The 22780-nt window shown below is 39.7% G+C and overlaps 1 protein-coding gene across 1 annotated transcript in view; it reads right to left on the bottom strand.

Annotated features, from left to right (window-relative positions):
* Nucleotides 1-16573, bottom strand: part of MFN1 (mitofusin 1) — a 35129-nt gene extending 18556 nt beyond the window's left edge. Inside the window, exons 1-7 of the mRNA XM_040251355.1 lie at nucleotides 16438-16573; nucleotides 12934-13049; nucleotides 11145-11280; nucleotides 9337-9499; nucleotides 6051-6175; nucleotides 3639-3747; nucleotides 2175-2282 (exon numbers count right to left, since the gene is read on the bottom strand). Coding sequence (XP_040107289.1) covers nucleotides 2175-2282; nucleotides 3639-3747; nucleotides 6051-6175; nucleotides 9337-9499; nucleotides 11145-11280; nucleotides 12934-13045 — 753 coding nt within the window. The 5' untranslated portion in view covers nucleotides 13046-13049; nucleotides 16438-16573. The remainder of the gene's footprint in view (nucleotides 1-2174; nucleotides 2283-3638; nucleotides 3748-6050; nucleotides 6176-9336; nucleotides 9500-11144; nucleotides 11281-12933; nucleotides 13050-16437) is intronic.
* Between the last annotated feature and the right edge of the window lie 6207 nt (nucleotides 16574-22780).

Below are 22780 nucleotides of genomic sequence, written 5' to 3'. Positions count from 1 at the left end.
ACAAATTAATCCAAAAATTCTAATAAATGAAGTCTGATACTTGCTGATAGGAAATCTTCCTCTTATTGATTCTTCCTTGAATACTTAATTTAAAATTCTGACGGACCATCAAATACTACACAACCGTTAAGAAATATATTGTAGACAAATACTAGTACTTAATGGCACAGGGAAAGGTTCTTAATTCTGTATTAAGGATATATGATGTGTATACATATTTATATAATTAATACGTGGCATACAGGCAACACTCACTAAAATGGGCGGCAATTTAATTTCTTCCTTAGGATTTTATTTTCTAAATTTTCTACAATGAAGCTATTAATACCTTTAAAATTAGAAAATAAGTGCTGCAATAAATTTGCTATAATGAAGTTAGTTTTACTTTGCAATCAGAGCATAAATGGTATATTTTTTTTCCAAAAAACACTGGGAATTAAAATTTGGGAGAATACATTAGCTATGGATTAGAGCTGTGACATTAAGTTTAAGATTAGCACTTGGGTATCTAAATTAGGAATAAGGATTAGAAGTTAGTTAGGGTTTAGTACCAGCGTTTAACATTATGGCTATGCTAAGAGACCTCCATGTTAAGACTTAATAAAATTAAAGAGGCATGGAGAAGAACAATTTGTGGGTGCTATCTTCTGATTCTCTGATGATTAAATGAGAGCTTGATTTGAAAGAGTATGATTATAAAACGAGTTAATAATAGGATATAAGGTTTCACATTAAGCAAAATTTCAATTTTGGGGGGGTCAGGGGAAGAATGAAAGCAAATAATCTTACATGTGAATAGTGATGGGACAGTATAAATTTTATTTTTTTAATGTATTTTCTAAAGTTTTTTTGTTTGTTTGTTTTTGATCAGGCCATGTGGCTTGTGGGATCTTAGTTCCCTAACCAAGGATTGAACCCATGTACCCTGCAATGGAAGCATGGAATTCTAACCACTGGACTGCCAAATAATTCTCCATAAGTTTTCTTAAAAAAATAATAAATACATACTACTATTAAAATCAGAAATACCATCAAGCAAATTAAATATTACTTGTACACTAAATGCCAGATTCTTCATCCTTTCTAAAAAGTTTCTAAAACCACCAGCATGACTAAAATGAGAAACTAAAAGCAAAAAATACCAAGCACTGGCAATGCAACACTCTCAATGTGGTGATGGAAATGTAAACCTATATGAGCACTTCAAAAAGCTCTTGGGCTGCATTTATCAAAATAGCATTTTCTTTAGCTATAATCCAGGAATTCTACTCCTCAGTCTATACCCATGGTTACTGATTCCTGTGTTACTGACACTGTGAGTTGGATAAATCTGGTCTGGGGGCAAGAGCTATCCTCTGTTACAGGTTGTTTAACAGCATTGCAAGCTTCTCCCCACTAGATGCCAGTAGCACACAACCCCTCACAGCGAGAACCACTGGTATAGATACAAGAGAAAGATACACCAGTGTGCAACAAAAAGACACACACAAGAATATGCCTAGCAGCATTATTCGTAATAGCTAAAAGAAGGAAATTTACCCAAATGCCCATCACTAGCAGAATGAAGAGATCAACTGTTATTCATAGGATGAAACACTATACCACAATAAGAATGTACTTCATCTATGCACAACAGAATGGATATACGTCACACATTTAATGCTGAACAAAAGAAACCTGATACAGAAGTGGATACTACGTGGTTCCATTACACAAAGTTGAACAACCCCCCAAATTAATTTAGGCTATCAGAGACACAAGTGGTTATCCTTTGGTTGGAGGGTAGAGGCTAGAAATGCAGGATACTGGGGTGCTGGAATGTTCTGCTTCTTGACCTGGACCCTTACAAAGGTATTAAATTTGTAAAATTCACTGAGCTGGACACCAATGATTTGTACACTTTTCTGTTATGTTATACTTAAATAGAGAATTAAAAAGGATGTTTCAAGATCTAAAATGATTTGACAGTACTGTCATAATACAACTTTATTTCAAAGTAGCTTAATATTCTGTCTACTTAGCACATATCCACTTCAGGTTTTGTACAATTATACTCTTTTCTCAAGTAAGAGAATAGCTGCTTATGATGTTCTACTCTATGATGTGTATTGTTTTCTCAGATACCAATGTACATTACTATATTTCAAAACTTGAGGGAAAAACATGTAACTTACATCGTCCATATATTCTGGCTCTGATGCAGAGGCATCCCAACGATTATTCAGGATAAAAATATTAGGCTTGGAAAGTCTCTCATTTACCTTGTGAAAAAACTGTTTTTCCTGAAAAACATCCAATACCCAACAGTATGTTCACTTTTAAAGCTACTTTATTTCTATATTTATACGTGAAACCTTATTTGAATCTAAAAGTTTGAACCATTTAACAACAGTGAGAACACCCAGAATACCCACAGAGATAAAAGATCCCAAAGCACTCTGAACATTAAACTTCCAGAGATGACAAAATTAAAATATAAGAAAGCAAAAGTTAAGGTTTTCCTGCTTCTCTCATGGGTCTTTACTGAAATTCAATTGAACAAATATTTATCTGTTTCTACTACATGCAGGACATAAGATACTGCTAGATATGATAGTATATTTAAAAATCTACCTCAAATCTTCTTAAAGATTTAGGCTAAGTAAATTAATGTAAGACACACTTATCATAATAAACAATAAAAAGTATGTGCCATAAATGCTATGAACATCCAACTAAAATTAAGAAATGATCTATAAAGGAGGAAGTGGTGATAAAGATGAGCTTGATGGTACCGAAACGGCTTTTTGAAGGATGGAAAAATTGAGAGGGGAAAGAATTGTGAGCCAAGAATAACATAAACAAAGGTACCAAAGTCAAGATGTATATCAAAGTTTGTTTATCTGACACCTAAAGAACGGAGTTACTCTAAACCAGATTTTAAACATTTACCTCTTTTTTATACCATCAGGTTGTAAACAGCTGTCAGTGCTGTCAGAGCAACAGGGTTTATGATACACATCGGGCCACATAAACCCTGATAACAGTGACAAAACAGGACTTGTTGGTAACACCTAGGTTTTAATAGTGTTTAGCCATTTATATGCTTTTGAGGAATAATAATGTTTAAAAATTACACTATAGCTTTGGATATTAGATATCAAAACTCTGGAAAGTTTATTTGAGATATGTCTCGTTCTAGACATCCTGGAGAAATAATCTGTGTTTAACAGCAGCTTAGAGTGTACACAGGTAAGTGGAAATCTAGGGTGTACACAGGTAAACTTTGTGAGAAAGTTGACAAAACTCAAAATATGAAAAGCTTTGCCTGCCAGACAGGGAGGTGAGGTGGGAGTATTCTATCTTATTTAAAATACTTGAGTCAACAGCTTAACAATTCTGGTGTCTGTTCCTTTAGAAACTTGCAAATAACTACAGAGAATGTCAACAACACACCTTGGACTCAAATAATCACTACAAGCTAGAACCATCAATCCACATTCAGTCCTTCTAGTCCCATAGAAATACAAACCCCTTCATTCACCCGTGATGTTACAGCTTCCTTCTAATATATGATTTGGATTTACCTTACTTTTCATAATCAGAAAGGATATTACTTCATATTCTATCACTCAAACAAAATAATGATTAGATCCTACCGTGTTCATTAGAGTTGATTCAGAATTTGCAACCAAAACGAAGACATCAGCATCTAAGCAAAACTTATCAATCCAGCTATCCAGCTCTGTAGTGACATCTGTGCCCGGACTAATGGGAATAAAATAAGAATTATACTTTATATATATATATATGTACATATATATTTTTTCTTTTTGCCATGCTGCACAGCATGTAGGATATGAAATCCCCAGTTCCCTAATCAGGGATGAACTCATACCCCCTGCACAGAAGCACAGATTCTTAACCTTTGGACCTCCAAGGAAGTCCCTATACATTCTTTAAAAAGAAAATTTAGATTACAGAGAGATTTTTTTTTTTAACTTTTAAGAATTAGTTGAAGTCTAAAGGATAGGATTTCTACCAGTTATCAGTCTGAGGCCTAGGAGATTTAAATTACTTTCTCACCCATCAGAGAGCAGTTGTGGAAAGTTGAGAATTGTATGCTATATATTTCTGTTCTGCTGACAACTCCCAGAACCTATCCAACTGACAACTAAACAAATGTTAAAAATGTTTATTTATTAAAGAGAGAAAACTTCATGATTTTTGACAAAACAAGTAACATGAGGAATATTTAAAATCTTTATGCTTTAATATACAATATCTGTTGTTCTCTTTCTGACCTACTCTACTCTTGTGTCAGACTCTCTAGATCCATCTGCATCTCCACAAATGACCCTATTTCCTTTTTATGGCTGAGTAATACTTCACTGTACATATGTACCACTTCTTTATCCATTAATCTGTCATTAGATATTTAGGTTGTGTCCTTGTCCTGACTACTTTAAGTAGTGCTGCAATGAACACTGAGGTACATGTGTCCTTTTAAATTATGGTTTTCTCAGGGAGATTAAGACTGATATATGTGTGTGTATACATATATATATACACACACACACACACACTACCATGTGTTAAAATAGCTAGCTAGTGGGAACCCGCTATGAAGCACAGGAAGTCCTGTTTGGTGGTCTGTGATGACCTAGACAGGTGGGAGGGTGTGGTGGGGTGGAGGGAGGTCTGGGAGGCCTAAGGGAGGGGACATATGCATACATATAGTTGATTCACTTCATTGTACAGCAAAACTAACACAGCATTATAAAGCAATTATATTCTAATAAAAAAAATTTATGCTTTAGGAGACTGAAAATAAGCACTAGAAAAATAAATGAGGCTAATACACAATTTATACTATAAAAAGTATAGTCTAACTGTATATACATTGGCTTGATGTATCCTGTGACCAGCTGGCAAGATAAACAGGTTGGGGTCATGGATACAGTCTGGCCACGAAGTAAAAGAAAACTTAAAACTATTATATCTAAACTAAATGTTTTTAGGTGATTTCTCTGGCAGTTCAATGGTTAGGGGGTGTAAGTTCAATCCTTGGTTGAAGCACTAAGATGCCATATAACACATGGTATGGCCAAAAATTAATTATTTAAAAAATTAAAACATAAAAAAATAAACTCAATGTTTTTATCTCCCAAGTACTTTTTCTCTCATCCAAGCTATTTCTATTGATTACTTGAAATACTGTTTCAATCAAAAGGGAAGGCCCTCATCAAATTAAAAAAAAAAAATCCCATAAAACACTGAAATTTTAACTTAAAAGAGCATACCACAATTAAAAAAAAATCATTTAACTACTTTTTTTTTGGTTAAGGACTCTGCTAAAGGGACACACATTACCATTTTATTAAGAATCAATGTAGCAGGATGATTTTTAAAGAATGTATCAAATGCAGGTTAAACAGAAGAGCTAGGAATAAATTACAAAAGCATCTGATTAATTCTTGAACAACAAAAAGCTGTATGAACTGTCCAGCAGTTATTTTGGGAGACTAGGTCTCAAGAATGATTACTGATTAAAAACAATAACTGGTTAGAGTTATCTATCAAAGATATCTGGGCTCCCATGGATGTTGGTTCGATCCCTGGGTCAAGAAGATCCCCCAAAGAAAGAAATGGCAACTCACTACAGCATTCTTGCATGGGAAATCCCATGGACAGAGAAGCCTGGTGGGCTACAGTCCATGGAGTCAAGAGTTGGACACAACTCAGCGACTAAACCACAATAATCAACGTATCTAGAATCAGACAGTCTCTAAGGCCCAGCTCATTATCCAAACTACAAAGTTAATCTGGCGAAAAAAGTGGTCAGTTCTTGAAATTTCCTGTACTAGAATCATACTGGTAAATCAGCACTTTCATGTAACCATTAAGAAACAAAATAAAAAATAATACCTTAAGTGTTCTGTTACAATCTAGCAAAGCAGAAAAAAGCAGCATAAAAATTAAAAATTTTTATGTACTGCATTCTACACGCAAGCAGCAGTTCTATTAAACAAAACTTTTACAATGAGAAAACATTTCATATGTAATTTTACCTGTCTACTAAAACCAGGTCATCTCTCAAGAGGGCACATTTTGCCTTTGGCCAAAACACATGCACAAGACACCCAGCTTTCAAGTCTTTGTCCATATGAAGGGCGTGGGCCAGCTGATTAACTGTCTAAAGAGGGAAGGGAAGAAAAAAAAACTAATTGTAACAAAATACAAGAAAAATTTTAAATATTAGGACTTGCTAAGCTTATTTTCGCAAAACATGTAGAAAAAGCAGAACTTTATATAATTTGAAATAAAACCATCTGGTGAAATCTTGAAAAACCTGAGGTTTAAAATTACCAAGTAGGAAAAAAATAACTGCCATGAAAACAGTTGACTCATACCATCGTGCCAAACAATGTGGGCTGAAAACATTCTAAATGCCCCAACAAATGGCATCCTATGCAACATCAGAACTTGATTATACTGTATGTATGAAAAAAAATCTACAATATATTAAGGGAAAAAACACAAATCAGAAAATAGCATATAAACCCATTTTCTTTTAAAACTACAGAGAAACACCAATTTAACTCTATACCAAAGTATTTCCACTGATTTTGGAAGTGTGTGAGTTGTGGAGTTTCTTTTCTTTTTTTCTAATTGTATTTCTTGACTCGTCTAAAATGAATGTATTGCTTACTAATGGGGCGGGGGGGCGGTGCGGGTAAAGGAATGTCATTAGGCAGTATTCACACAAGCATGCTTTAAAGTTAATGACTATGCCCACTCACTGGGCTGGATGAAGCACAAGCTGGAATCAAGATTGCCAGGAGAAATATCAATAACTTCAGATATGAAGATGACACCACCCTTATGGCAGAAAGCAAAGAACAACTAAAGAGCCTTGTGATGAAAGTGAAAAAGGAGAGTGAAAACGTTGGCTTAAAACTCAACATTCAGAAAACTAAGATCAAAGCATCTGGTCCCATCACTTCATAGCAAATAGATGGGGAAACAGTGAAAACAGTGACAGACTTTATTTATCGAAAAGGAAAGGAAAGTGAAGTCACTCAGTGGTGTCCGACTCTTTGCGACCCCACGGACTGTAGCCCTACCAGGCTCCTCCGTCCATGGGATTTTCCAGGCAAGAATACTGGAGTGGGTTGCCATTTCCTTCCCCAGGAGATCTTCCTGACCCAGGGATTGACCCCGGTCTCTGGCATTGTAGGCAGATGCTTTACCATCAGAGATACCAGGGAATCCACGAGGGAAGTTATTTTGGGGGGCTCCAAAATCACTGCAGATGGTGACTGCAGCCATGAACTTAAAAGACATTTGCTCCTTGGAAGAAAAGCTATGACCAACCTAGACAGCATACTAAAAAGCAGAGATACTACTTTGCCAACAAAGGTCTGTCTAGTCAAAGCTATGGTTTTTCCAGTAGTCATGTACGGATGTGAGAGTTGGACTGCAAAGAAAACGGAGAGCAGAAGAATTGATGCTTTTGAACTGTGGTGTTGGAGAAGACTTTTGAGAGTCCCTTGTACTCCAAGGAGATCCAACCAGTCCATCCTAAAGGAAATCAGTCCTGAATATTCTTTGGAAGGACTGATGCTGAAACTGAAACTCCAATACTTTGGCCACCTGATGGGAAGAACTGACTCATCTGAAAAGACCCCGATGCTGGGAAAGACTGAAGGCAGGAGAAGGGGACGACAGAGAATGAGACGGTTGGATGGCATCACTGACTCAATGAACATGAGTTTGAGTAAACTCCGGGAGTTGGAGATAGACAGGGAAGCGTGGTGTGCTGCAGTCCAGGGGGTCACAAAGAGTCACACACGACTGAGCAATTGAACTGAACTGACTGATGGCCTCTCTTTCCGTTTAAGCTCCCTAAAATATTTCTACTCAAGATGACTTCTGATATACATTCGTTTATTATCTTTCATGTATGTGTTAAATTAAACATACAATTAAGTTCAAACAGCTTAAGACAAATTAATAATCAAGGAAAGGGCATCAGCACACATACCTCTATGATTCTTTTGCAATTTACATGAAACTTTAAAAGGGAAACATCTATTATCAAATGGCCACAGCAGTCCTGATCAGGGTTGAAGTGAATTTCCACAGTGACAATGATAGGTAGTGGTTTTTTTGCTTCCTTTTATAAACTTTCTGATAGAATTACAAACTTGTGACTCCTCTGTATGGCTTAAAAGTTTGAATATTTTCATAAATATCATCTCATTTATTGTTCATAAATAAATACTGAAGGGTATTAGACCAACTGAGTTACCTGCTGTGATCAAACAGCAAACTCACAGGAGGATGACTAGACCTATGAATTCGCCTACAGTTTAGTTAAAACTAAAATGGCATGAATCTTCACATACTGAACTTCTGTATTTGTGGGAAAGCTCTTATGACTGAAGTGAATATAATGAGAAACAGTGCCTTTTCTACTTGCTTTCATACCAAAGCAAACACCTTGCATCCTAATTGTTTTTTCTTTTTGTTTGGCTGAAAAAACCTAGTGCCAATGAATTCCTTAAGAAATTTATACAAGGTAGGGAACTACTGGAGAAGGCAATGGCACCCCACTCCAGTGCTCTTGCCTGGAAAACCCCGTGGACGGAGGAGCCTTGTAGGCTGCATTGCATGGGGTTGCTAAGAGTTGGAGACAACTGAGTGACATCACTTTCACTTTTCACTTTCATGCACTGGAGAAGGAAATGGCAACCCACTCCAGTATTCTTGCCTGGAGAATCCCAGGGATGGGGGAGCCTGGTGGGCTGCTGCCTATGGGGTCACACAGAGTCGGACACGAATGAAGTGACTTAGCAGCCGCAGCAGGAGGGAACTACCACTGGCCTTTATCTGATAAAGTATAGCATTTAGACATGAATTAGCTTACCAAATATTCCAAAGGCAAAAACAGTTTCTAAAGGCACAGATTTGGGTCAAAAACAGATTCCAGAGCCCAATTTTTTAAACAAAGTTTTGTTTAGAAAGACAAGATTTGTGATTAAACAGCGATGACACACTTCAGTAATGTTCTTTTCACTGGGAACAGTACTTTAAAATTTTTATAAACTTTTAATTCTAATTTATCTTCATTTTAAGTTAAGGACAGGTTTTATTCTTCCAAGAATTTAGCTCTGAAGCAAAAGTACTTTAGAAAACCCAAAATATTACTGATGGTTTTAAAAGCTATGAAGAGAAATACTAATGGTTCTTCCATCTCTAGCAATGTAGACATCTTGTAAAAAAGCTTTGCAAAAGAACAAGTTAAGGACATTATTTCAGGTGCATTGTGCTACTAAAGGTCAAACAGTATACCTTCACACTCTTTTTTTCATCTGACCCTTCTGTCATGAGATAGGCTTTATCTCCATCGGTTCCTTCAACACTCAGGAAGCAATTGGTTGTATGGCCAATCCCACTAGGGAGAACTTTATCCCACAACATGGCATTGATAACAGAGCTCTTCCCACTGCTTGTCCTGAAGAATGAATACACAAAATCACGACAAAACATAATGATAAAAAATTTGTTCTTTCACTGGGTCAAAGGCCAACTTTTTTAGAATGCAAATTTTGTACAAAAATTTCACCAGATTCCATTTTTTATGAAAAAGTTGACAACCTGACTTACATAACTATTAGCAATGTACATTTCAGAAAAATAAAAAGGAGGAAAACAAATCCTACTCCTATAAACCTATCCTCCCTTACCCTTTTTATCTTTCTTGCTTTTTGATTCCCATCACAAGGTGTTGCCTAATATCCCGTCTTCTTAAATCCGGGCTGGACCTTCTTCACATGCAAAACCCATTCCTATTTCTTCTTCTCAAGTAGGACAACTGAGTCATCACTTCCCCAACAAGCCTCTTCCCTCCTACTCTGACTCCTACTCCACCCTAACCTGAGGTAGGATCTCTTTCATGGACTTACTTCATACTGCTGTTGCTGCTGCTGCGTCACTTCAGTTGTGTCTGACTCTGTGCGACCCCAGAGACGGCAGCCCAGCAGGCTCCGCCGTCCCTGGGATTCTCCAGGCAAGAACACTGGAGTGGGTTGCCATTTCCTTCTCCAGTGCATGAAAGTGAAAAGCGAAAGTGAAGTCGCTAAGTGAAGTCGCTAAGTGAAGTCGCTAAGTGAAGTCGCTCAGTCGTGTCTGACTCTTAGTGACCCCATGGACTGCAGCCTACCAGGCTCCTCCGTCCATGGGATTTTCCAGGCAAGAGTACCGGAGTGGGATGCCATTGCCTTCTCCTTACTTCATACTAGACGCTGCATAAGGTCAAGCAGGTAAACCAAATAACATAAAACAAAAGACAAACAGAAACAGAGCTTGAAGAAAAGTTTTCAAGGACATAAACAAGGTGGTTTAGTAGAGAAAAACTGAAAAGGAATACCTTAGATAGCTTGATCTGGAAAGGTTTCTATAGTATCATTTAGAATGAGACTTAAAAAATGCAAAGGAGTCAGACACTGAACAAGACACAGAGAATTCTATACATAGGCTACCACCAAGCACTAAAGCCCTAAGATGGGAAATAGCTTAGAAGGCCTACGAAGTTAGCAAAAGTTAGCTTAATGAGTAAATAAATTCCTCTACTGATACACAACACATGATATCTAAACAACCAAGTATGGCCTTGTCATTTGTCTTTGCATCTCTAGTGCCTAACAGAGTGATTGGTACATAGACAGTTACCAAATGGTCCCTAAATTAATGTATAAGCTGTGGCAGAAATCATTCTTTTCACTCCAGAATTTCTTTAAGGAATGGCATGTCTTATTCTTCCTCTGGGAATCATGGAGCTGAAAATCTTTTTGGAAGAGACACATGATAATCAATAGAAACTTAAAAGAGTAAGTCACAAATTATACTTATCTGTTTTTCTATTCTTATAATTGGCTAAGAAGCCAATTCTTAGAGATGAGCACCCTTAAAAAAGAAATGACTTTCATAAAGCTTTATTTTATACCAGGAACTACAATGAACAAATTCTTTTACATGCTAATAGCTTTAACATTTAATATGAGCAGAAACTGCTATAAACAGGAGGAGAAGGAATACCCTTGCTGAAACATCAGAAACAAAGCTGCAAACTATCCTTGAGAAGAATAGTAAAGAATTACCTGCCAAAAAATGCCACCTTCATGTGTCTCCGAGACAGCACCTCACCAATGATGGAGAGCTTGTTTCTATACCTCTGTATTTCTATCAGATCATCCTCCGTAGCTACTTGGTCAAGTTCTGGATTCTTATATGTTGCTGTGAAATTAAAATGGTGTTAGACAAAATAATATAGATGAATATTAAGTTAATTATAGGGCTTCCCTTGTAGCTCAGTCAGTAAAGAATCTGCCTGCAGTGTAGGAGACCTGGGTTTGATTCCTGGGTTGGAAAGATCCCTGGAGTAGGAAATGGCAACCCACTCCAATAATTATAAAACAGAATACTTAAAATGTACATACATTTCAGTTTTGTTCTATATTAACATGACATTTGAAAATAAAAATAGCATGGTATCTGAATATTTGGTAAAAGGTGAATGCCTTGTTGCAACAGGTCATTAAGAATACTGCTCAGAATTACAAGATTATTAAAAATTACAGAGGTCCAGTCAAAAGGGTATTTATTTATTTTTAAAATGTTTATTTGGTTGTACCGTGTTTTAGTTGCAGCATGTAGGATCTAGTTCCCCGACCAGGACTGAACCCAGGTCCTCTGCATTGAGACAGAGTCTTAGCCACTGGACTACCAGGGAAGACCCCAAAGGGTATTTATTATTCATCTAATACAAAGTACCCACCTAAGACCAAAACGCATTTCTGAACAGAGTAACTACAACCTAATATCCACCAATTATAATTTCATTCTGACAGGAGCTTCAAATCTTCAAGTGAGAAGAGGGATTCACATGCTAAGAGTGAGGTTTGAATAGGTAATGGTTGTTCAGTCACTAAGCTCTGTCTGACTCTTTGTGATGCTATGGACCACAGCATGCCAGGCTTCCCTGTCCTTCACTATGTTCAAATTCATGTCCATTGAGTCGGCAATGCTATCTAATCATCTCATCCTCTGCCATCCTCTTCTCCTTCTGCCTTCAATCTTTCCCAGCATCAGGTGGCCAAAGTATTGAAGCTTCAGCCAACTCCACTGAGCTGGCTCTTTGCATCAGGTGGCCAAAGTATTAGAGTTTCAGCTTTAGCATCAATCCTTCCAATGACTATTCAGGGTTGATTTTCTTTAGGGCTGACTGGTTTGATCTCCTTGCTCTCCAAGGAACTCTCAGGAGTCTTTTCCAGCACCACGGTTCAAAGGATCAATTCTTTGGTGCTCAGGCTTTATGGTCCAACTCTCACATCCATACTTGACTACAGGAAAAACCATAGCTTTGACTATTCGGACCTTTGTTGGCGAAGTGATGTCTCTGCTTTTAATACAATGTCTAGGTTTGTCACAGCTTTCCTGTCTCACTTTTCACTAAAATAGATCTGAGATGTTGACTTAACTGTTGAGTTGACAGGGAGATAAGTATAATGGCTAAATAAGTATAATGGCTAAATGTGGGCTGCTTGACTTTTTAGTCTGGGCATTTACAAGCTGTGTGATCTTTGGTAAGCTGCTTACCTTTTCTGTGCCTTAGGTCCTTTATCTTTAAAATGAGTGTGATTAAAATCTGCCTCAGTGTTAAGTATTAAATGAGCTATTATTAGCTGCTTAGAACAAGACCTCACACATACAGTTAGTTGCTATTAATATAATTCAATCTTCCTCCTTTGGTCAGCAGAAATGGGTTTTCTTACGGTATCTCATATAGCACAATGCTCTGTGTGTGTTCTGTATCCAAGGTTGAAAGAATAAAGGATCTTTATATATTTTCAAAACTTTATATTATTTTAAAAACTTAGAGAAACTAACCTTCAACAAACTGTGATCCTTCTGTAACAAACTCCAGTAACTGGTCGAAGATTGCTGTAATTGTCTTCTTAGCCAGCACGAAGTGCTTCAATGGAGAAGCAGTTTCTGCCATTATGCTGAAAATAAAGTTAGAAAAGTACGAATTAAAGACACGTGAGTTAATGACACTTTTCAGCAACACTGACTCCCCAATGAAACAAACTTCCAAAATATTTATTTGGCTCTGCTGGGTCTTAGTTATAGTTTGTGAGCTCTTCAGCTGCAGCATTCAAGCTCTTAATGGTGGCATGTGGGATCTAGTTCCCTGACCAGGGATCAAACTCAGGCCCCCTGCATTGGGAGTGTGGAGTCTTAGCCATTGTACCACCAGGGAAGTCCCCCTAAATATTCTTACGTAGCTGTTTTTGGGAGAGAAGTGATTTACTCAGACAATTAAAGACTACTTTTGGGCAATATTCCACTAAAATATGTTGTCTATTGCCCAAAATTTGACTGCAATTTCTACTTTAGTTCCCTTTGCTGATGATGAAAACTAGCCAAATTCTGAGTGCATGTGACTCTATTTTTTCCCCCAAAACTTTAAACTTTTTATTTTGTACTGTTAGTTCAGTCGCTCAGTCGTGCCCGACTCTTTGCGACCCCATGAATCACAGCATGCCAGGCCTCCCTATCCATCACCAACTCCCTGAGTTCACTCAAACTCACGTCCATCGAGTCAGTGATGCCATCCAGCCATCTCATCCTCTGTCGTCCCCTTCTCCTCCTGCCCCCAATCCCTCCCAGCATCAGAGTCTTTTCCAATGAGTCAACTCTTCCAATGAGGTGGCCAAAGTACTGGAGTTTCAGCTTTAGCATCATTCCTTCCAAAGAAATCCCAGGGCTGATTTCCTTCAGAATGGACTGGTTGGATCTCCATGCAGTCCAAGGGACTCTCAAGAGTCTTCTCCAACACCACAGTTCAAAAGCATCAGTTCTTCAGTGCTCAGCTTTCTTCACAGTCCAACTCTCACATCCATACCTGACTACTGGAAAAACCATAGCCTTGACTAGACGGACCTTAGTTGGCAAAGTCATGTCTCCTTTTCAATATGCTATCTAGGTTGGTCATAACTTTTCTTCCAAGGAGTAAGTGTCTTTTAATTTCATGGCTGCAGTCACCATCTGCAGTGATTTTGGAGACCAAAAAGCTATAACTGGGGTATAGTCAATTAACAATGTTGTGGCAGTTTCAGGTGAACCTTGAAGGTACTCAGCCATACATAGGTGTGCTAAGTCACTTCAGGTGTGTCCAACTCTTTGTGACCCCATGGTCTATAGCCTGCCAGGCTACTTCTGTCCATGGGATTCTCCAGGCAAGAATACTGAAGTGGACTGCCATGCCCTCCTCCAGGGGATCTTTCTGACCCAGGAATTGAACTGGTGTCTCCTGCATTGGCAAGTGAGTTCTTTACCACTAGCACCACTTGGGAAGCCATACATATATATGTATCCATTCTCTCCCAACCCTCCTCCCATCTAGGCTAGCATATAACATGAAGCAGAGTTCCATGTGCTATACAGTAGGTCCTTATTGATTACCCATCTTATATATAGCAGTGTGTACAAGACCTTTTCAAAGACCCTAACTATCCCTTCCCCTGGCAACCATAAGTTCCTTTTCTATGAGTCTTTTTCTGTTTTGTAAGTTTATTTGTACCATCTCTTTTCAGATTCCACATACAAGGGATGTCATAGGATATTTCTCCTTCTCTGACTCACTTCATTCAGTATGACACTCTCTAGGCCCATCCATGCTGCTGCAAATGGTATCATTTCATTCTTTTTAATGGATGAGTAATATTCCATTGTGATATATGTACTGCATCTTTGTTATCCAGTCCTCTAAAGACAGACATTTAGGTTTCCTTCATGTCTTGGCTACTGTAAAAAGTGTTGCAATGAACACTGGGGTGCATGTATCCTTTTGGATGTTCTTTTGTAGATCTATGCCCAGGAGTAGGATTGCTGGATCATATGGTAGCTCTATTTTTAGTTTTTTAAGGAACCTCCATACTGTTCTCCATAGTGACTCTATCGATTCCCATAGTGACTATTACATTCCCATAAACAATATAGGCTGAAACTCCAGTACTTTGGTCACCTCACGCGAAGAGTTGATTCATTGGAAGACTCTGATGCTGGGAGGGATTGGGGGCAGGAGGAAAAGGGGACGATAGAGGATGAGATGGCTGGATGGCATCACAGACTCCATGGATGTGAGTTTGAGTGAACTTCGGGAGTTGGTGATGGACAGGGAGGCCTGGCGTGCTGCGATTCATGGGGTCGCAAAGAGTCGGACATGACTGAGCGACTGAACTGACTGACTGAAGCAATATAGAAGGGTTCTTTTCTCGCCACACCCTCTCCAGTATTTGTTGTTTTTGGATTTTTTGATGACAGCCATTTAACTGCTGTGAGGTGATATTTCATTGTAGTTTTGATTTGCATTTCTCTAATAACTACTGAAGCTGAACATCTTTTCATGTGCCTATTGGTCATCTGTACGTCTTCTTTGGAGAAATGTCTATTCAGGTCTTCTGCCCATTTTTTTGAATGGGTTATTTGTTTTCATGCTAGTAAGAGTACATGTGACTCTTAACTACATCAGGGAACAGGATGAGTGAGATGAAGCCAAGTTCACCAACACTAAGTTACTGTCTCTCAATCTGGACCTCTAGGTGGGTGGAGGTAGATAGGTAGAGTAAATAAAACTTCAACATCATATTAACGTTTGACGCAATACTAACGTTTAGAAATTAATTTTCGTCGCAACAAATGAGGCAAGCTTTAAAAAGAGCAGTACTAACGTTTAGAAAGTAGGAGTTCTCATCGCAGCAAATAAGCAGACAAGCCTTATAAAGAGCATCAACATTTCCAGCCAAAGTAACAAAAACTTCAAGGAATTTAAGTTAAGAAAAATAATTTTTGGTGGTAGCTTCTTATAAAAAGCACCCAACAAAACCGATCACACACCAGTCTAATCCTTGTGTGCATGTGTGTAAAATGGAGCAGAGCAGCCATAAAGAAGGCTGAGACTTCCAAGGGGTCAGAAAATGACTGACCGAAGGTCTGCATGAGAAAGCACGGTGAGAATAACCACCCGGTTCAGCCGGTTGTGAACGCCTGCCTTGGAGAAAGGCCTTTCCCGTCCTCCACACCAGGCGCGGGAGCCCCGCCTGCGGGGCTCGGGGCCAGACCCCACCCCCGTCCCGCGAGCCTTTGCCCGGGCCCGGCCGCCCGACTCCCTGGGCTCTGACCTCGCGGGGTGTGCGGCCCCGACCCGGGCGCCGGCCCCACTCGCAACCCCTACGGCTCGCTCCTCTGCCGCAGACCCGCGGCGACGCCTCTTCAAAGAGCGCCCCGCGCACGGCGCCCCGCGCACGACTCCCCGCCCCCTATCCCCGGCAAGACGAAGGTCACCCGAACAAAGTGAACCGATCCGCGGCCGAGACAGCGGGCACTCACACAGTCCGGGCTCCGACTTGTCACCCAGTAACCGCACCTCAGCCACAGCCCTCAAGCAGCCTCATTCTCCCAAAACAAGCTGGGAAACTAAGAGGGGGCGGGAGGAGAGGCACGAGGGCGGTTACTTCCGGTCTCTTGCCCTCCCGGATTTTGTTTGGCTCCATGACCGGAAGTGCGTCTTCGCCGAACGTCATATTTCTTAAGGGCAGAGAGCAAAGAGTTTTTGTTGGCAGAGAATGCTGCTACAGAATGCTTTTCAGTTCCCCTAACTTCTGCTTCGCCTCCGTCTGCCTTCAACAGTTTCAAAGCTCTGCCCAGCCTCGGCGTAGCTAGCTGCCAGCGGTTGGTGTAGTGAGGGAGAACGAAAAGGAGAGGTGCGGTGAGATGAGGTTGGGTTGGGGTGCCAGACAAGGAACCTGCTTGCTCGGCCCTCAGCAATAAAGAAAAACCTTTTGATTGATAGGCTACCTTAGTTCTGTGTGTGTGTGTGTGTGTGTGTGCGCGCGCGCGCCCCCTCACTTACTCGTGTCCAGCTCTTCGTGTGCCTAACTCTTTGCGACCCCGTGGACTCTAGCGTTCCAGACTCCTCTGTGTACAGAATTTTCCAGGCAAGAATACCTGACGAGGTTGCCATTTCTTACTCCCGGGGATCTTCCAGGTCCAGGGATCCAACCTATCTCCCGCCTTTGCAAGCGTATTATTTATCACGGAGCCACTCCTTGACTCAGTTCAGTTCAGTCGTGTCCGACTCTTTGAGACCCCATGGACCGCAGCACGCCCAGCCTGTCTGTCCATCACCAACTCCCGAAGTTTACCCAGATCATGTCCACTGGGTCGGTGATGCCATCCAACCGTCTCATCCTCTGTCCTCCCCTTCTCCTCATGCCCTCAATCTCTCCCAGCATCAGGGTCTTTTCAAATGAGTCAGCTCTTCACATCAGGTGGCCAAAGATGTGGAATTTCAGCGTCAACAACAGTCCTTCCAATGAACACTCAGAACTGATCTCCTTTAGGATGGACTGGTTGGATCTCCTTGCAGTCCAGGAACTCTCAAGAGTCTTCTCCAACACCAGTTCAAAAGGACCAAGTTTTCAGCGCTCAGCTTAGTTTACAGTCCAACTCTCACATCCATACATGACTACTGGAAAAACCATAGCGCTGATTAGAGGGACATTTGTTGACAAAATAATGTCTCTGCTCTTTAATATGCTGTCTGCGTTGGTCATAACTTTCCTTCCAAGGAGTAAGCATCTCTTAATTTCATGGCTTCAGTCACCATCTGCAGTGATTTTGGAGCCCCCAAAATAAAGTCCCCATTGTTTCCCCATCTATTTGCCATGAAGTGATGGGACCGGATGCCATGATCTTAGTTTTCTGAATGTTGAGCTTTAAGCCAGCTTTTTCACTCTTCTCTTTCACTTTTATCAAGAGGCTTTTTAGTCCTCTTCACTTTCTGCCATAAGGGTGGTGTCATCTGCATATCTGAGGTTATTGATATTTCTCCTGGCAGTCTTGATTCCAGCTTGTGCTTCATCCAGCCCAGCGTTCCTTGTGATGTACTCTGCGTATAAGTTAAATAAGCAGGATTAAAATATATAGCCTTGATGTATTCCTTTTTCTATTTGGAACCAGTCTGTTGTTCCATGTCCGATTCTAACTGTTGCCTCCCAATCTGCGTACAGATTTCTCAAGGGGAAGGTCAGGTGGTCTGGTATTCCCATCTCTTGAAGAATTTTCCACAGTTAGTTGTGATCCACAGAGTCAAAGTCTTTGGAATGGTCAATAAAGCAAAAATAGATGTATTTCTGGAACTCTCTTGCTCTTTTGATGATCCAGTAGGTGTTGGCAATTTGATCTCTGGTTCCTCTGCTTTTGCTAAATCAGCTTGAACATCTGGAAGTTCATGGCTGATGTACTGCTGAAGCCTGGCTTGGAGAATTTTGAGTATTACTTTACTAGCGTGTGAGATGAGTGCAATTGTGCAATAGTTTGAGCATTCCTTGGCATTGCCTTTCTTTGGGATTGGTTTGAAAACTGACCTTTTCCAACCCGTGACTAGTGCTTCTCAAACTTTGTACTAGGAATTTTGTACTTGAGGATCTTATTAAACTGCAGATTCTGATTCATTGTGTCCAAGTGTCCATTTCTAACATCCCTGGAGTGTTGCTGCTCCTGGTCTGCACATGGCTCAAAGGAAAGTCCTGGGACTTTCTAGAGTTGGCAAGTGACACAGTTTTGCAATTAAAGCCACTTCATCCTTCTGAGCCTCAGGTACTTCATCCACAAATGCAGAATACTAATACCTACTTCATGGTAAGAGTGAGTATACAGTTATTCAACCAAACACTAACCCTAGGTATTTCTGGGAGATTATTTGTGATTAACATCTATAATCAGTTGACTATGTAAAAGATGGAGAAGCTCTATACAGTCTGCAAAAACAAGATTGGGAGCTGACTGTGGTTCAGGTCATGAACACCTTATTGCCAAATTCAGACTTAAACTGAAGAAAGTAGGGAAAACCACTAGACCACTCATAGACCATTCAGGTATGACCTGAATCAAATCCCTTATAATTATACAGTGGAAGTGAGAAATAGATTCAAGAGATTAGATCTGATAGACAAAGTGCCTGAAGAACTATGGACGGAGATTCATGACATTATACAGAAGGCAGTGATCAAGAAGATCCCCCAAAAAAAGAAATGCAAAAAGGCAAAATGGTTGTCTGCTGAGGCCTTACAGCTATGAAATGAAGAGAAGTGAAAGGCAAGGGAACATTTCATGCAAAGATGGGCATAATAACGGACAGAAATGGTAGAGACCTAACAGAAGCAGATAAGAGATAGCAAGAATACACAGAAGAACTGTACAAAAAGATCTTCATGATCCAGGTAACCACAATTGTGTGATCACTCACCTAGAGCCAGATATCCTGGAATGCAAAGTCAAGTGGGCCTTAGGAAGAATCACTACGAACAAAGCTAATGGAGGTGGTGGAATTCTAGTTGAGCTATTTCAAATCCTAAAAGATGATGCTGTGAAAGTGCTGCACTCAATATGCCAGCAAATTGGGAAAACTCAGCAGTGGCCACAGGACTGGAAAAGGTCAGTTTTCATTCCAATCCCTAAGAAAGGCAATGCCAAGGAATGCTCAAACTATTGCACAATTGCACTCATCTCACATGCTAGTAAAGTAATGCTCAAAATTCTCCAGGCCAGGCTTCAACAATATGTGAACCATGAACTTCCACACGTTCAAGCTGGATTTAGAAAAGGCAGAGGAACTAGAAATCAAATTCCCAACATCCATTGGATCATTGAAAAAGCAAGAGTTCCAGAAAAACATCTACTTTTGCTTTATTGACCATGCCAAAGCCTTTGACTGTGTGAATCACAACAAACTGTGGAAAATTCTGAAAGAGATGGGAATACCAGACCACCTGACCTGCCTCCTGAGAAATCTGTATGCAGGTCAGGAAGCAACAGTTAGAACTGGACATGGAACAACAGACTGGTTCCATATTGGGAAAGGAGTATGTCAAGACTATATATTGTCACCCTGCTTATTTAACTTCTACGCAGAGTACATCATGAGAAACGCTGGGCTGGATGAAGCACAAGCTGGAATCAAGATTGCCAAGAGAAATATCAGCAACCTCAGATCTGCAGATTATACCACTCTTAAGGAAGAAAGCAAAGAACTAAAGAGCCTCTTGATGAAAGTGAAAGCAGAGAGTGAAAAACTTGGCTTAAAGCTTGATATTCAGAAAAATAAGATCATGGCATCTGGTCCCATCACTTCATGGCAAATAGATGGGGAAACATGGAAACAGTGAGAGACTTTATTTCCCTGGGGCTCCAAAATCACTGCAGATGGTGACTGCAGCCATGAAATTAAGACACTTGCTTCTTGGAAGAAAAGCTAGACAGCATGTTAAAAAGCAGACACATTTGCCAACAAAGGTCTGTCTAGTCAAAGCTATGGTTTTTCCAGTAGTCATGTATGGATGTGAGAGTTGAACTAGAAGAAAGCTGATCGCTGACGAATTGATGCTTTTGAACTGTGGTGTTGGAAAAGACTTTTGAGAGTCCCTTGAACTGCAAGGAGATCCAACCAGTCCATCCTAAAGAAAATCGGTCCTGAATATTCATTGGATGAATATTGATGTTGAAGCTGAAACTCCAATACTTTGGCCACCTGATGGGAAGAACTGACTCATTTGAAAAGACCCTGATTCTGGGAAAGAAGGAATGTGGGAGGAGAATGGAATGACAGAGGATGAGATGGTTGGATGGCATCACTAACTTGATGGACATGAGTTTGAATAAGCTCCGGGAATTGGTGATGGACAGGGAAGCCTGGTGCACTGCCGTCCATAGTGTCACAAAGAGTCGGACACGACTGAGGGACTGGACTGAATGTAAAAGAGGTTAGTTCAGGTAATCTAGGTCATCCAATCAATCAAAAGATTTTAAAGGCAGAACTGATATTTCCTTAATAAAGGCATTCTGCCTGTGGACTGCAGGATCAACTGTTAGTTCCTGCCCAAGCCTTATTGATGACTTGCCCTAAGTGCTTTTTGTTTTTGTTTTAAACAAAATTTTAATTCTCTCACAGTCATATGGAGGCCATATGTCTACAATCTAAACGTCTGCAGGACTAAGGTCTCTCTGGAGGCTCTAGGGGGAGGTTCCTTCCTTGCCTTTTCCAGTTTCTAGTGGCTAGAGGCATTCCCTGGTTTATGCCTCCTGCATTGCAGGCAGATTCTTGAGAGAAGCCCTGGCTTAAAGATACATGGCACCCATCCATCTCTGCCTCTGTCTTCATATGACCTTCTGCCCTTGTCTCAAATCTCTCTCTCCTTTCTTTTATATGGCCGCTGGTCAGTAGACCCAGTATGGGAATTGGGATCTTGGGTCCTAAATCCAGGTTGATCTCATCTCAAGATCCTTAACTTAAATTATATCTTCAAAGGTACTATTTCTGAGTAAGATCGTATTCACAGATATCAACAGTTAGAACTTAGACACATATTTTGGGGAGATACTGTCCAACCTATTATTACACTTGTATTTTCTTTAGACCATCGTTGGCTTTTTCACCCTTTAGAAAATTTTGATAAGGAAAATCTTAAATATTCTGTGGAAGAACAATCAGACTAAAATAAAGGAAGACAAATGTCATGCTCCCTTCATGTCAGACCTTTCACAATGTGCAGTGTGCATCTACAAACAGACTTTCTCAAAGCAGGAGGTTGAAATCACCCTATGAGAAAAGGTTGGCCCCTTTCTTCACAAGACAGAATTACATTGTAATTCTATACTTAATGTATTTTTTTCATCTCAGACAAGGGTACAAGGGGTGGCACTGACCGAAGCCTTGTCTGCATATGTGTAATTGAAAAAGAAAAAAATATTTGGTTGATTGAACTACTTATTGATACAATACTAACCTGTCAATATGTTATATAATTTGTCTCAAAACTCTATAAAACTGCATCTCTAACTCCTGACCAATGGAGCAATTCTTGGAGCTTCTGAGAATTTGTTTCCTGGGTTATAATCCTCAGTTTGGATGGATTAAATTCTCTTTTCTTCTTAGCTTATTTTTTTGTCAACAAATTGAAGTTTAAATGATGTATGATGTTTTGTTAGTTTCTGGTGTATAGCAAAGTGATTCAGTTGTATATACATATATATACACACATACATATATATACACACATACATATACAATTCCTTTTTCAGATTTTTTCTATTACAGTTTATTACAAGATACTGAATTACTGAATATAGCTCCCTGTGCTATACAATAGGACATTTCTGTTTATCTCTTTAATAGTTTGTATCTGCTTATCCAAAACTTCTAATTTATCCCTTCCTCCCTGCTCTTTTCCCCTTTGGGAACCATAAGTTTTTTTTCTATGCCTGTGATTGTCTGTTTTATAAATAAGTTTATTTGTATCATTTTTTTAAAGCTTTCACATGTAAGTGATATGATATTTGTCTTTCTCTGACTTATTTCACTTAGTATAATCTCTAAGTGCACCTAAGTTGCTACAAATGGCATTACAGTATTTCATTCTTATGGCTGAGTAATATTCCATTATATGTGTATATATAAATATATATGTATATCGGAGAAGGCAATGGCACCACACTCCAGGACTTTTGCCTGGAAAATGCCATGGACAGAGGAGCCTGGAAGGCTGCAGTCCATGGGGTCGCTGAGGGTCGGACATGACTGAGCAACTTCACTTTCACTTTTCACTTTCATACGTTGGAGAAGGAAATCGCAACCCACTCCAACGTTCTTGCCTGGAGAATCCCAGGGACAGGG

This window comes from Oryx dammah, unplaced genomic scaffold, assembly GCF_014754425.2.
Source record: "Oryx dammah isolate SB20612 unplaced genomic scaffold, SCBI_Odam_1.1 HiC_scaffold_2, whole genome shotgun sequence".
NCBI classification, from domain to species: Eukaryota; Metazoa; Chordata; class Mammalia; order Artiodactyla; family Bovidae; genus Oryx; species Oryx dammah.
This window is presented reverse-complemented; position numbering and strand designations above follow the sequence as displayed.